Here is a 15,843-nt window from a genome sequence, read left to right on the forward strand (position 1 = left end):
AGGGCAGAAAACCCATTCAAACGCCAAGGAGAAAGCAGCAGTATGCAGCACCAGTGGTTTAACCTGGAATGAACCAACTCCAGCAAATTACAGCTCCACAACCTGTGTATGCAATACACTTGTCTACACAAAACCTCAAGTTCAGTACAAACAGAGACTCACCCATCTCAAAATCTAAACATCTTCACCCCAAACTGAGTTATTTCTGTACGAGTGGAACAACAGAGCAAAGTCTGATTTGTCTGGAGCCCTTTCTCTTTGGTGGGGTTTGGCCTAACTGGAACCAGTTTAGAGATGGGTGACTGACCTTGGGCCCTGTACTCCTCACTTACTGGTCTGGAGTCTGCCGCTGGTGTGTTTACTTTGGTGCTTCTTTTAGAGGGACATATTTAGAGATGGAGCAGGCCTGTTATTTCATTGGCAGAGGCCGACATCAGGACTGTGGCTGTCTGATGCAATAGCTGCACAGTGTGAGTGAATATATATGTGTGTGTGTGTCCTCCCACAGGGGCCAAACCAGGTCAAATCTGGAGTGTGGACTGTGGTGAGACTGAAACACACATTGAGTTTGGAGTAACATCGTGTTGTTTTTGGAGCACCACATCCATCGACTAGGAGCGTAACCACTGTAGTCCTCTACAGTGGGTAACTAGAGACTCTATAAGCAAACTGAACAGCTTTTCACTCCATCTCTTGGGAAGGAGCGACAACTGCCTCAGCTTGCATCTCCATCTGTGTACATCCCAGGTATCCATGACGATCAATGAGGAGGCTAACACAATGTTACTGAATGTTAGTGAGGAACGATGTGACTGACAACAAAAAACAAAAAAACAACAACAACAAATGTTACTAAGGCTCAGGGTTCAAAGATCTGCAGCCCCGGCTATGTTTACATTTAGCGTTTCTCACGATACATACAGTGGGGATCCTTATGCGATAGTGGTCTAATGTAAATATACTGTGATCGCAAAGTTTGCAGTTAGATTCCACTGGGGAAACCTTTGTTATATATATGATCTCTTTCACTCCCTGAACACATCATCTGTCTATGTCCGGTGTCAACTATCAAACAAAGCTATGGCTAAAAAAATTATCTCAAGAAAAGTAAATATGTACAGAAAAGTTGTTCATAATTGGCTCCAACCCCCCTGGTGTGGCTTTGCATGAATTTGTTTTGAAGAGCAAGAAAACATAAGCTGATAAGAGCCATTAAAAACAGAAATGTGCTCTCTAAAGAGTCAAGCTAACATAAAGCTGATACTTCACAGTTTGAACAGTCAGTCCATGAGGGCAAAAGGGATTGTGTTTCATGCTCATGCTGTAAAAGACATCAGACTTTTCCTGCGTCTGAGCAGTCACTATTTGTTTAAATGCTTAATATAGGATCCCTCAGACATCTCTGAGCTACGAGGTTAAAGATGCCAAGCTGCTACAAAGAGCATTTAGTTTGCTTAGTGCTATAAACCAGTCTCAACCACAGCAAAGACTAATGTACTTAAGTGCATTAGTTAACAAAAAACAAAACAAAGGGAGTCATTACTACTTACTGTGTATAGCTCATTTAGGACCTTCATTAAGTCTTCCTGGAGCTGAAAGGCTATTTCCTTGCTCTGAAAAAGAAAAACAGAAGGAAAAGCAATGAGACCAAGACAGTAAATCACATATTTGACAAAATGAAATCTGCATAAAGATTTTCCCAAACAAAAATTACACTTAATACCCCCGTCAAACCTACACACCATTTTATCAGTACTGTCTGCCGTGTTTAGGCTCCATTATAAACACTGCATTAACCACTTTTAGCAAACGCACGGTCTTTACTGTAGATTAGGTTCCAAATGAATGTGGACAGTGACCAGACGTTGGCCCCGTGACCACGCTCTGGCTTGAATGGTACAAACGCAAAACAGAACAGTGCATTTATCATCCTGTGTCAAATACAGGGTTTCTGTGTGAAAGTGGTATCAGCGTCACGACGGCTTTTCCACTCAAATCGTCAAACATAGCTCGAGTTTCACTGTCCACATGCTTAACACATTATCCGGCTTCTATGGCTGAATGTGAAAGATTTTTCCCAAATATGTTAACTCAATCACCCGTGCCACAAGGTTGACTTAGTAATACTATCACACACACGCCCACATTAATGCATCTCACGGTCGTGGGATACAGTTTAACACGGATGGCGTGATGGATTTAGTGGGGCTTTTACTATTAATTTAACTGTGGAGCTCCCATATTTCCTTCACACGGACTCATTTACTGTATCACATGTTTATGAGATTATGAGTCATGACAATGAATTTTTTTATCTCTCCACTACAGTCGATACCATGCGTGCTGCTACCTGGATGATGTTACAGCGCTGGCCCGTACTCCAGGTCCTTCTCTAACCCAATTATCCTCAGACAAATCTCATTCTGGGAGCCGCTCACAGCAAAAGGCTGTGAGAGGGTTCTGAGAGGGCATCAAACCACCTAGTGCAGTGGGATAGAGTAGTGATTTACTTCTGATCGACAAAATGGAGTGCACTGTAGATTTTTTAAAGGGCCATGATGGTCAGAAATAAAAAGTTACATCTACAATTGCGAGCCATCTTTATTAATGGTACCCTGTGATGTTGTGTTTGTCTTGTAGTAGCACTATGGAGAAATTCTTTCATAAGTGTGTCCCTATTTTGTTTGTATCATTCTAATGTGTGTGCAGGGACGCAACACAATAAACAAAAAAACCAAAAATGTGAAGAAAAACTTTTTTTTTTTTTTAAAAAGCAGATTTTCAGGCTGCTTGTTGATGATTGAACGGTGTTAGCTTTATAAAACATGCACTAAAACGGGATTTCTGAAAATTTCCTGGATTATAAACCATATTTTTAAAATGGTTGGAATTTATGGCAACCAGAAAATTGGGAGCAGTCTATCTGCAGGTATTTTCTGCAGGATCCAGTGCATACACAGAAGTAAGCTGGAGTAAAACCAGCTAACACTAGGATCGAACATTCACAAACTCAAAACATTCATTACACTGCATGCATTTGTTATATATGGCCTGTTTTCAAGAATCACACCAACGTTAAGTCCCATTGAGACAAATCACTGAACAATGTATTGGATTAGATGAGTCACACACTCTGTTGCCTTGCGCACATGAGACCTCATGCTGGTGTTGGCAACAGGTAAGAGGCTCTGTTGCGGTCACACACACACACCTCATTGATCCAGGTGAGTTCACAAGCATGTTCATCCTGACACAAAATGACACCTAATTTCAGCTCTGAAAGAACACAGCTAAAATGTGAACATGCAACAGACCAGGACAGAGACAATACTGTGAAGGTATGAGTGCAAAAACACACAATCTCTCACTCTGCTTCTTCAGAAGGCACTCGCAGGTAAAGCTGCACGATGTCCAAACATGTGAAAACACAGCAAAGAGGATTAGACTCTCAGTTACCGGCTGCCAGGCTGGTATCTGAAATTAGAGTGTCGTGCTGGGTGACATGGCCGATAAGCAACATCTTTCTAACCACCACCTGGTCTGTCAGTTCCCTGATTTGTGGCTCTTACCTAATCAGTGGGCAAACAGTCTGTAAGCCTTGATAACCAGAGCTTTAGAAGCACCAAACTTGGCAAGAGGAAACCACAGGCATGTTTGAGAATGGGTACAACAGAAAGGTCTTGAGTTTTTGGTAAATTACAGGATGATATGGTCCTTGAGTTCATAGTAGAGCTCTAATTATATCTCGCAACAGATGACAGTACCGTATTATAAGTAAACTACCTATTAATTATGAATTCTTGCATATCATAAAGACTGTAAAGACATGGGCCTTCTCCTGTGGGAAAATCCATTAGCAACTGTCAGTTCAGCGGACAGAAGCTTTGACTGTCTGTCAGATCTAACACTCGTCAGCTCTTCCCCCATTGAGAAGGCTGGGAAGTGATCCAGAGCTCAATGAAAAGCCTTCTCAGGGATCACATGAGCAATGAGAGAGTGTGTGCGTGTGTGTGTGTGTGTGTGTGTGTGTGTGTGTGAAAGAGGTAAAGGCAGAGATGAAAGTAAATAGGAATTACATTCAAGACATGTTTAAAGTGTTTTCACCAGAAAGGCGACGGGAAAGATAATAGCTTTTAAGAATGCTTTTCAAATTGTCGCTAAATGTCACACACATATACCTCAAATTACAAGCAACAGCAGTTGTTTACTAAATGTTGTTGCTGTGTAACCGGTGTCACTGATTTGATTTGCACAACTAGCCCCCTTTCATTTTAAAGGAATCTAAGTTGGGGGGTTTCCAATTGGCCCTAATTCATTAAAAGGATCCTACAAATGGGCTTCCCCTTTTAAGCTCATACCATCTGTATTCCAACCACATTAGAAAGATGAAACAACCCTGGAGAAGAGAAACCAAGTCGGCCTTTGGGGAGTGGTGGGTTTCATATTGCCACTGACATTAATCATGGTATAGAAATGACAGTTGTTCACCCTGCAGGGCCTGTGTGTGTGTGGCACTCAGCATGGATCTGAGAGTCGTTTCACTATAACACAGACACACAGTTAAGATGTAAAAACAAGCTTTGACCAAATGACACAGATATGTAACCCTTCTATTTATATGTCAAAAGAATAATTTAACATTTTAGGAAACATAATTATTTGATTAAGTTAAAAGAGATGAAATGATTGAGACCAGTCTCTTGTCTGTGCAGAGCTGGAGTCGGGTCCCGCACACTGATGAACAATGATAAACTCCTAAGCCTCTCATTTACACAACGTATCCTGTTTGTTTGACAATTTGGTGGTTTTAAGGTGAGTTATATGTTCAAGCTAATGGTTTTATCTATTTCTCAGGAGTGCTATGCTGCTTCTCTGGATATAGTGCAGGTTGCTGGATATGGTTGGTGAGCACAGATTTTAGTCTCAACAGAAAGGCACACTGGTACCAAACCTGGCAACCTCACTAGGGCAAAAAAAAAAAACGGTATCCTACTTTTCCTTGCCAAAAAAATGATTCCATCACAAAACTCCCTCTAATACCATAGACTGACATTTCTGTTTGTGTCCAGAAACAGAAGAACAAACAAGTTAATTAGTGAGTGTTCATTTTATTATCTACACCTGTGTTTTTCCTACTATTGCGTGACAAAATGTCTTATGTGAAGAGGGCCTGTTGTAAGATAAACTCACATGCTTTGCCCATGGAAGAGTTCAAAACTGCCCCAAGCTTCGGGAAATCCACCTTGTAGCGGCAGCCACAGAACGTGACTTCCATAAATAAAACATGGCAGAGTAAAACAAAGAGCTGGTTGTGTGAATAATGAAAAATGTGATAAGATCTGCCCAAGCGTAAAGAAAGAAAGAGAGATCCACTACTTGACTCTTGTATTCAAACAAGCCAAAGAAAACCAAAAAAGCTAAAATGGTATGTTTTCAAAGGAATTTGCGGCTGTAGTTGCTTTAAAAAGTGACCACGATGTAGCACTGAAGAAATAAACACACATGCCAAAAGGCACACAGGTCAACCGGATGATGTTGACAAAGACACCGGGGCCACTCTGGAGTCCTCCTCTGCTGTTCCAACTCACAGCGTGAGACCAAAACATACATGGAAATAAAAACACAGGTCTTTGATGTGCTGGAAAGATGACAACACTACAGCTGTCTCCTCGAAGCTGCGAGGGAGCCCACGTAACCTGGGGGACTTCTCTGTTGTTTGTGCCTCGTTACTGAAGCTCTGCTGAGATCAAAGGCTCAGAGAGGCTTTAATTAGAGGGCGAGCGGTGTCTCAGGTCTCCTATGAACCGGGACCTCCCACCAGGCTGCCGTTTGTCTGCACAATGTCACCTGGATCCATTGAGGAACTGCATTACAAACTTTCAAGGGACAACTAATAGACAATGTGGTTGGATACTGCAGATTCCACAGCAAAAACGATGCAGGTGGAGCAATGATAGGACTAGTGTGGCAGTACACTACCCTACAGATTGAGGTAGTCTATCATTATGATTACTGAAATATGTTGAGTCAATGGGAGCAACACGAGCAACATCTGAAAAACGACTGTGTCTGTTTCACATCTGGCCTGATTAGTAGAACCATAAGTCTTTAAGCACCATCAAAAGGAAGTGACTGCTGCAGCTTCCTGTTTGTATGTTGGGGGTTTGGGTGAGAATTTAAAAAACCACACCCCCTTTCAGCCGGATGAAACCACAACCATCAAAACATATTACTTTGGAAGTGAAAATGCTTCACTTCTACTTTTTTCAGTCGGGAGCTTAGATGTTCAGGGTGAGAAAGCAGAGAAAGTGAAGAGAAACAGAGATAGAAAAAGTCACACGAGCTAAACTGACACAAAGGCACTCCTCTGAAGAAAAGCCACTTTGTAATTTAGGCCTGTGGTGAGTTCATGTGACTCCTGCAGCATAGGAGCTCATAATCTGTTAGGGAGTAGTCGCCTTTGTGGTGGAAAAGGCAAGCGGAGGCCCGGTTTCGGTCATGAAGCCACAGTTCAGATGGGAGAGTGAAGGCATACTGATCTGAAACTGTGGTGACCAAGGTTCCTCTGCATTGCTCTAATTCACAAAACTAAACCGCAGGAGCCCTGCAGAGCTTCATATCATCAAACACAAAGCTGGATCTATATACTGTATAGTATATGTCCTGCATATCAAGCAACTAAATATACTTCACTGTCAAATGAATGGGTTAATTGGAAGTGAAGGACCGTTTATATAACGTGAAGGACTGGAGACACTGCTGCCCGACGTGACCACTAGGAAAAATCTGGATTGCGTTAGTGGTGAGTTTAAACTTCAGCTTTGTTGATCAAAGAAAAAGCACATCTGACCTCTTCTAGGAGAGGTCAAACATCAGTACAGTAGAAAGTAACACAAACAGGAGTGAGGGAGAAAAAGAGACTTGAGGGACATGAAAGGATGAAACTGAGAAATAAATCACGACAGAAGTCAGTGTTTGGAAACTGTATTCCCAAATGAAACCGAATTTGTGTTAAACATACTCCACAAAAGTGAAGAGTAAAATGAGTGTTTCAACTGGCTAACAGAGTTAGACACAGCAGAGTTTAACTGAGCCCAAAGAAAGCGTTTACCTTCCCGCACCCTGTATGTTAATATGCAACGCTTCTCATGAATTCTTGTGCAAATGTGTTGTCAGCAACTCTATTTAAAATATCATCTGATTCATTTTCAGTCTGTTCAGTTCATTTTAGATTCCCTTGCCAAGTTTTTTTTTCTCTACAACCACAAAGCACCTCTATTCTTAACTATATTGGAAAATGAGTGGTCCTTTGTGGTTCTGGTGGTCACAGCAGAAATCAAAAGAATCAGTACTCAACGAAGAAAGTAACTTCAGCCGTCACTCCCTTCTGACCAAAATGTGGATAAGTGCGTCTTTACGCTGTCTTTAGAGGTGCCCTGACAACGACCGTATTTCGATTTAGTGTGATCACGGCCAATGTATTCTCCACCCTCACCTTCTTGAGTAGCCGTGTGGAGTCCTCGCTGATTTGCATGAACCTCATGATGACGTTGTTGAGGTAGATGTCGCTCAGTGTGGCGTGGTCCTTGCTCTCCCTCCTCACCTGGTTCAGCAGCAGATACCAGCAGTTGACAGGTGACAGCAGGTTCTGGTCTTTCCTGAATCAAACAACAAGAAAGCAGTCAGATGTCACATCAATAACCGGGTGTCTCAGTGAGTGAGCATCGGTGAGTATAAGGAAAGTGGTTATGTAGGATCTTTTAATGACTTAATTGTTTTTAGAAACCTTCTCTGTTAGGTTACCTGCTTAATGAATTAATAAACAAGTACACACACAAACACAGTCACCTTAGTTTGGCATTATTCCAGAGAAGAGCTAGAAAGCATTTACAAATACCTGTATGTGTTCATGGTTTGTTTCAGTGCATTTAAACATGTCTGAATCTATGTCAGAGTCTCAACCCTAATTTCATTTCATTTCATTTTCTACCGCTTAATCCTCTATCAGGGTCACGGGGGAACTGGAGCCTATCCCAGCTGCTTATGGGCGAGAGGCAGGGTACACCCTGGACTGGTCGCCAGTCAATCGCAGGGCTGACACAAAGACAAACAACCACACACGCACACATTCACACCTAAGGGCAATTTAGAGTAGCCAATTCACCTATCCCATACATGTTTTTGGTATTGTGGGAGGAAGCCGGAGTACCCGGAGAGAACCCACGCAGGCACAGGGAGAACATGCAAACTCCACACAGAAGGGTCCAGACCGGGGTTCGAACCTGGAACCCTCTTGCTGTGAGGCGACAGTGCTAACCACTGCACCACCGTGCCGCCCCAACCCTAATTTCTTTAGACAATATTTGTCATTTTCGCAAGGAGACTGTGACACTTCCTCGACAAGCTGGATGTCTACAAACAGCTCCGGTGCACCGGGACCCGTTACTGAAGTGGAAGAGGGATGTGTCAAAGGCCTCCCTTGGTGTTAAATGTCCCACATACTCCTGAATCTAGGCCTAAAAAAATCCACATATAATACAAGGACTACACAGTTGAGTTGGAAATACTTTGTATCATTGACATTTCTGGGGCAGAGCTCTTGCGATGCTCTGAGCCAAGTTGACTTCCTACAAGCAAGGAACAGTGTGCCACAGGCTTTAAATACACTTAGTGGAATGAAGCTGGAGAAGCCATGGATGTATTTTAAGTTAAGCTGAAAAGTAGAATTACGTATGAACTGTGACAGCAGAAGGCAGACGAGAAAAGGAAAAGAAGTCACAGTAAAAGGGAAAGATAGAGATCTGAGTGTAAAAGAGGTAAAGAGTAAAGAAAATAAAGCAGAGGAGCCTGAGAGCTGTTTCCTGTGCTGTGTGCCGGCTGCTTCCAGGCAAACTGTAGGACATTGTCCAGGCCAGAATGAGCTGGGGCCCAGTATTAACACTGGCCTGCAGGCTGACTTCCTCTGGGTTAATCTATAACATTCCTCCTGCTCGCTAAAAAGCAGCACAGAATACGAGTGTGTGTGTGTCTGTGCATGCGTGTGCATTTGGGAGAGGTTTTAAGGTTGGGTCTGGGGTCAAGTCCTGCAGGAACCATATGGAGACTCGCCTCTGCTCTCCCCTCACAAAGTTAGTTTGCATAGACAGGCAGCACTTGTCAACACAACAGGTGAAACTCTGCACTCGGCAAGTGACCCAGCCCTGAACTATCCTTCAGCACTGGCACCACATCTGCTGCAAGAGCAAAAACGAAATATTTCTCCAAATGAATAACTAAAAAAAAAAAAAAAAAAAAAAAAACATTCCAACCAGCTGCAATGTTCCCTGAGACTCTACAAAAACAGGAAGCAAACTACATTTGATAAAGGCAGAGCCAAGCACGCTGACATGAAAAACATCCGAGAGTCGTTTTTCAAAGACACCAGCAAAACAGTAAATGAAAAAAAAACTGATTTAACTCAAAGCTGGGTGATGTGCTGGTGCCACATGCCCAGGCTACAGGACACGTGCAAAGGAAGAGAAAGCTAGAAAAAGGGAAAATAAGTGAAGCGGCCCCCAGAGCTGCAGCAGCAGGACTGCTGGACAGCATCACACACACACACACACACACTGTCAAAGTGCAATTGCCTTAAATCCTTTCTGCATTATGTATCAGCAGAGTGCAATACTTCCATTCTATGGCTTTCAAGATATGTGAAGCCGGCACGTGTGTCTGCATATGTGTGCGTGTGTTTATTAATTCATGCTCACTTTTGAATATGTAGATGCATAATGTCCAGGTGGGCACTGACATGAAGTTTGACAGAGCACATGGCGAAACCCTGCAAAAGTGTATAAAACAACCTATATTTATAGAAATATAGACCAGTTTGTTCTAAGTGTCAGAAAACAAAGCTGATTTTCAGTCAGGATTTGAATTACCTGACCTGCCCTGCTCTTTTGGTTTGACTCACCTTATTTACAAAGCAGAGCAGGACTCCTCACTATGAAAAGTTTGACCTCATTCAACACCAGAAATAAACTAATACAATACATGCGCACGTCTTGTAAATATTCAGTATGTCACACAACAGTCAACAAAACGTCACCACTCCTTCACATTAAATCAATGAATGACCCCGAATTAATTTCAGACAGACTAAAAGCAAAACTGCTTTACACAGCAGAGTTGGTAAAATTATAAAATTTGGATTTACAGAAACTCTGGGTGAAATTGCAGATGCACCTAAGAGTTCCCACAAATGCATCGGCAGTTCCTTAAGCACCTTGTATGTTTGTTAATGGGCTGACCTACTAAATCAAACTGGAGGCCTCTAGTGAAAAGAGGACAGAACGAGAAAACAAGAGGGGGGACTGACAACAGGCTGTGACGACAAAATAACCTCTGGGAGTTGCTTACCCCACATAATGGCAGGAAAATCTCTCAATGTCATCATTTCCCCCTCAGCCAGGGCAGGAACTGGGTCAGACAGACTCACAGACAGATAGACAGGCCCCCAAGGGGCTACAAAAGCAGGTAAAGAAAGGGGAAGCTAATGTCCAGGAGAGGCAAAGGGGGGGGGGGGGGGGGGGGGGGGGGGGGCTGGAGTGAAAACAGAGTACTCATTAGTAACTTACTGCTTCCTATCAATGTGTGTACATGTGTGTGCTCTGTCCATTCAAACGTCTTAAATCCTGGAGTCACTAGGTCAGTGTCAACATACGTGCACTCTCATACAGCAGCAGGATGCTGACAGTGAAGGATAATTACCACTTCAGTATGTAGGGCCCTATTGAAATAGGAGACTTATCAGCAGCAGAGGCAAAATGGCAACGTCCTCTAGTGCCTTACTGATAACATCTTTCATTAAGGAACTGTGGTGGCAGCCTTTATAACTGCAGCACATTGACTGCAAGTCCTAATTGGACCAATCCTATAATGTAAAGACAGGTTAAAGTTTGAGATTTAAAAGCATGCAACAGGCAACAGCCGATAGTAATGTCAGGCAATATGTATAGAGAGCAGCCACAGCATGTTCTGCATGTTTTTATCCTCACAGACAAAGAGAGGAAGTCCTTTCACCAGAAACTTTATTCTGAATAAAAGCAGCCTATTTAAGATGATCCCAGCTGCGGCTTTGGCAACATAAATGATTCAGTGATTCCTCTGCTCACCAACTCCATGTCCCTCCTTGAACAAACTTTGCATAATACAGTATTTGGTTGTGTGTGTGTATGTGTGACTGTGACTGTGTGTTCAAGAAGAAGCGAGAGAGAAGGAAGAGAATGTTTGCCCATATTTGTTCATTTGTGTGTGTGTGTGTTCGTTCTGCAAACAGCCACTGAAGAACAAATGGACAAGGCAGACAGGACTGAATGGCTCTCACACAGACTGCCGCTGTGAGCTGGACACTGTTGGACACTCTGTTGTTTTGTTTTCTCACAGGAAGGGACAGAGAAGATACTAGTGGAAGTGAACACCTCACAGAGACATGTTGCTACTTTGACCAACACCATACATCATGTTGAACAGCATGTGTTCTGTAGAATTCCCTAACTTGACTTTATAACTTTATAAATTATCAAGTTCAATTGGGACTTATTGCTGGTTTTCCATTACTGCCCCCTGTATTTACTTCATTGTAGTGTTACACACTACTATACAGTACATGTTACTTAAAAGGAAAAAGTGTGTTTGTCAGGGAACCAGGTTGTGTTTGTAGTTGCTTGTGGAGACTGTGATTCTCAGTAGGCAAAGCAAACTTGCACAGAACAGACAGCAGTGGCTTCTTGATGTGGCAAAGAGGCTAGTGTGTTCATAGGCAAAACACACTACAACAAAAAAATACACCTGTTGCATTGTTTCTTCTTATGTCATAAGTATCCCTGTGTAGCCCCCCCCCCCCCTAAAAAAAACTGGTAGGGCTATTATTATGATAAAAGGAGTTTGTTTATTATTCAATCTCAACTGACTAATTCTAAAAAGTGGCAACAGCATCAAATGTGGTATGAGACAGAACTGTGTTGTAGTCCCAATCCCACTGCCTATGTGTCTTTAAAAATATCTATCTTTACTGTCAACCATCTTGCACGGCTGTCTTGCACCAGTTTTGTCAGAACCAGACAGAGAAGAGCAGCAGTACACAGGGCACTTTCCCTGAAGCAAGACGGATTCCTCTCCAGCGGTGAGCTGGAGCAGTACTCCCACAGGTGGCTCAGAGTCTACGCTTTCTGACAAACACAAACTTCATTTCATTCCTGAAGAGGATTACGGACTGAACTCCCACTGTGTCACAACTTTTTCCTAGCTCGAAGGAGCGAGAAGCAGATTTAGAGCTGCATAAAACATGTTAAGATATTAGTAATACAAGGCTAACATACTTGTCTACCACTTGAAGAAGTAGTAGAAATCTACATTCAATCACCAGTAGCAATACAGCAGCCTGATCATGCATTGCAATTAACATAAATGGCAATATGTGCAGCTTGGTGGGAAGCTAGTGTGGGATCATGTCTTTGTAGCTTTAATAGAGGCATGATCCGTACAGATAGGGGTGGGACCACGGAAGGACAGCATCAGCCTCCACCTGTGTATCACTCTATTGGTAAAGATCCTAATTGCAGCTGAAGCAAATACTCCATGAGTCTCCAGAGGAGGTATTTGGCTGTCTAAAGGGATACTGGGCACATTCTATATAAGGGGGGGGGTCTTCAAAACAAAATAAAATGCTTGTCTTGACTAATTACCCAAAAATTTAGCTGTTCGTTTTAAATCTGCTTTAGCATTTTGCTGTTCCTCCAAGCTGACCGGTCATATGAAAACTGGCTGAAAGTTACGGACAGAAAGAAAACGCACTTTTTCACACCACAGACAAGTCTGTCCAACAAAAACAACCTAGAGAATGTGGAGAACACAGAAGCCTTACTGTACGCCTGTTGTTTATGTGAATACAAAAATACAGGAGACGTGATTAAAAAGCCACAGGAGGGTTTTTAATGTTATTCAGACGTCTTGTATTTACTTAAGAAATATCCTCCTAGACACTTGCCAAATGTTTACTCTGTGAATGAAGTGACCAGACTGTACATCACGCGATGAAAACCACAGCGCTCCATACCAGAGTCCCCTCACCAGTTACACACATGGGCACGCACAGCTGCTAAAGTCATTGGAGCTTCAGACAGGGAGCAGGGGCTATTTGCAGACGACGAGGACAAACATAGGTTTTATTTTTGTTCCCACCACAAGTTCAAACAATATGCAAATGTCTGCTTTTTTCCATGAGCTGACTCCTGCAGTGTAATAAGGCCAGAAAGTACAGCACGCTTAACTGTGTCAAGATCCTGCAAAAGGCTTTAAGTCAATCTGTGATGCTCAGTGAAGACAGAGAGAGGTGAGAGAGGGAGGAAGATAAGGGAGGAAGTATCCAATTTAATTTTGTGGGTTTTTTTTACATCCACAGCCAGGTTTACTGTATCTCTTTAAGTCAAATGCCATTCATGGATTAGTTTCTTCGTCCACTTCTCTCATATTTTTTGTAAAGATTCACAGTCAGATTCACACCCTAACCCTACAAGTCACAAACAATGCCCTAACAATGCCCATTCAAACAATGCCCAATACACATCCTACTATTTATGTCACATATTTAACATCTGTCCTTTCATTGGATTTCATACCACACAGTTTATATCTGAGAGTTAGAAAAAGCCAAATTCTGCCCAGAAAAAACTGCACAACGCTGTACAATGCAGTGCTCTACTGTGGCACATAATGCAAAATGAAAAGTCAAGATGGATTAATCATAAAGCTCCTCAGCGACGTTAGTGTGACGTAATGGGCTAAAACCCTCAGGCATTAGTGTATACATTGCATAACTGTGAAACAAAGGCACATTATACAGAGCAGATAGTTAAGTCATTCTTAATTAGCTGCACATGAGAAAGAAAATTTAATCCTAAGTGAATTTAAAAAATGGTAAAGATGGAGCTAAGAAGAAGAAGAGAGCAGACTGGAACTAGAATTTAAGAGGCCATAATATTTACAATAAAGATGTAAGAAAAATCAGAGATAAATGAAAGAAATTAAAGTGAAACATCACCACTGAGCTTCTTCGCAGTCTTTGTTTGACTAACCTTGAATATGAAATAAAGACTGATGTCGCTTATCAGCACAATAGTCCCATTAGAACTTCTAGATATTAAATTTCCATCTGGCTGCCACAATCAAATTACATTTTTTTTAAAGAAATGAATTTAACCAGCAGACTGAGAATGAAAAAAAAGTCATCCTGATTCTCAAAGACTATTCTCAGGCTCATAAATGAACCTAATATAACATCATAAACAAACAAAGACAGCACAGACAAACAGATAAACACTAAGACAGTGTGACTCCTCACTTGTACTGCTGGTGATCCTTGGTGCTGCGAGTCTTTGCCATGAAACGTTCCGCCAGTTTCTCAAGGTTTCTGGAGTATTCCATCTCAATCTCTGCCTTCTTCCTGAAGAAGTCCTGGAGGTCCTGCAGCAGCTGGACCCTCATCTCTGTCTGCTGGTCCAGACATTTCTGCTGCTCCACTAACTGGGCCCGGATCTCTGAGGGAAAGCAAACACACACATGCGCACACACAGATCAGGATGAAGCCAGACGCTGAAGGGTGAAAATGAGGTTTATATATTCCAGCCATGCAGAAGATCTAACCTGTACAAACCCTAAGTTTAAATAAAGAATACTGTGTCCACCTTTGAAGTCAGGACTCTCTATCATTTTACTGAGCAAACTGTTAGATAGTAAAAACACAAGCAGGCAGAGAGCACCCTAACCAGACAGAAGTCAAGAATTTCATCATGTCACAGTTTGGCCAACATACAGACATTGCTTAATTATTAACTGATTAAAACTGCCAATTATCACAATTCATCATCTGTCCCTCTATTGATTGGTATATATGATTAAGAATCAGCAGGACAAGCGGTTACAGTACAGCACATGTACACATCAGTACAACAGAGAGGTCCAATTCAGCTTATTACCCCTTAGTTATGGGTCTTCTGAATGCTTGTGGAGATGTGAGGTTGGCAACAATGGTCTCAGGTGTTTCATTAAGGCTGAAAATAACTCCGAGATGAATGGAACCTGATTCCCATCACACCCAGTTACAGCACACACACACACACACAAGCCTCATCAGTGCCTGCGACTGAAAACCCACGCCACTTAAGGAGGCAGAGGGGCGACAGCGGGTCTCGCTTAAACAAGTTGTATGTGCAGGTAAATTACCCTCTGAGGTCTTTTCTGAGGAATCACACCTGTCAGAGTGCCCCTCGTTTACATTTACATTTACATCCTCAACAGGACAACTGGGATGTAACACACACACACAGAGAGACTGGGACGCACAAATTGTTTCCTCTCTGTGTCCTGTCTGGGCAAGGGCCATGTATAATGGATTTCTCCTAATGGAAAGTAGCCTAGGCCAGACATCTTCAGCAAAGGAAACAGATTAATGAGGTGATTTAGAGCCACACAAACACCAATAGAGAATGGCACAGAGTGATCCCTCATGTTAAAGGCAAAATACACTAAAGCTGCAACATGCCAAGAGTTCAACTCACTGGACCTAGTGTCACTATAAACGTAACATCTTGTAAAGTCTTATTGGCTGTATCTTGGCACACTGACAAATACATAGAAAATAACACTCAGCAGGACAAGGACGATTATTTCATGGCACAGTTTAATGTGCGTCGTATTTTCCCCACTTACAGTTGATGAGGTAATGATAATGCAAACACCCATCTATAAAGATCAAGTACTTAACAGTGGGTATTGCCAACCTTTGAGAACAGCTTTCAAGCCTTA

At 42.3% G+C, this 15,843-nt stretch overlaps 1 protein-coding gene across 3 annotated transcripts in view; it reads right to left on the minus strand.

Annotated features, from left to right (window-relative positions):
* The window catches only part of srgap1a (SLIT-ROBO Rho GTPase activating protein 1a), an 82,400-nt gene that overhangs the window by 37,200 nt on the left and 29,357 nt on the right, over positions 1-15,843 (minus strand). For all 3 annotated transcript variants that reach the window (XM_041038248.1, XM_041038247.1, XM_041038249.1), the window contains exons 2-4: positions 14,381-14,576; positions 7,496-7,658; positions 1,551-1,613 (exon numbers count right to left, since the gene is read on the minus strand). In XM_041038248.1, the coding sequence (XP_040894182.1) occupies positions 1,551-1,613; positions 7,496-7,658; positions 14,381-14,576 (422 nt within the window). The remainder of the gene's footprint in view (positions 1-1,550; positions 1,614-7,495; positions 7,659-14,380; positions 14,577-15,843) is intronic.

The sequence above is a fragment of the Toxotes jaculatrix genome, chromosome 5 (assembly GCF_017976425.1).
Source record: "Toxotes jaculatrix isolate fToxJac2 chromosome 5, fToxJac2.pri, whole genome shotgun sequence".
NCBI classification, from domain to species: Eukaryota; Metazoa; Chordata; class Actinopteri; family Toxotidae; genus Toxotes; species Toxotes jaculatrix.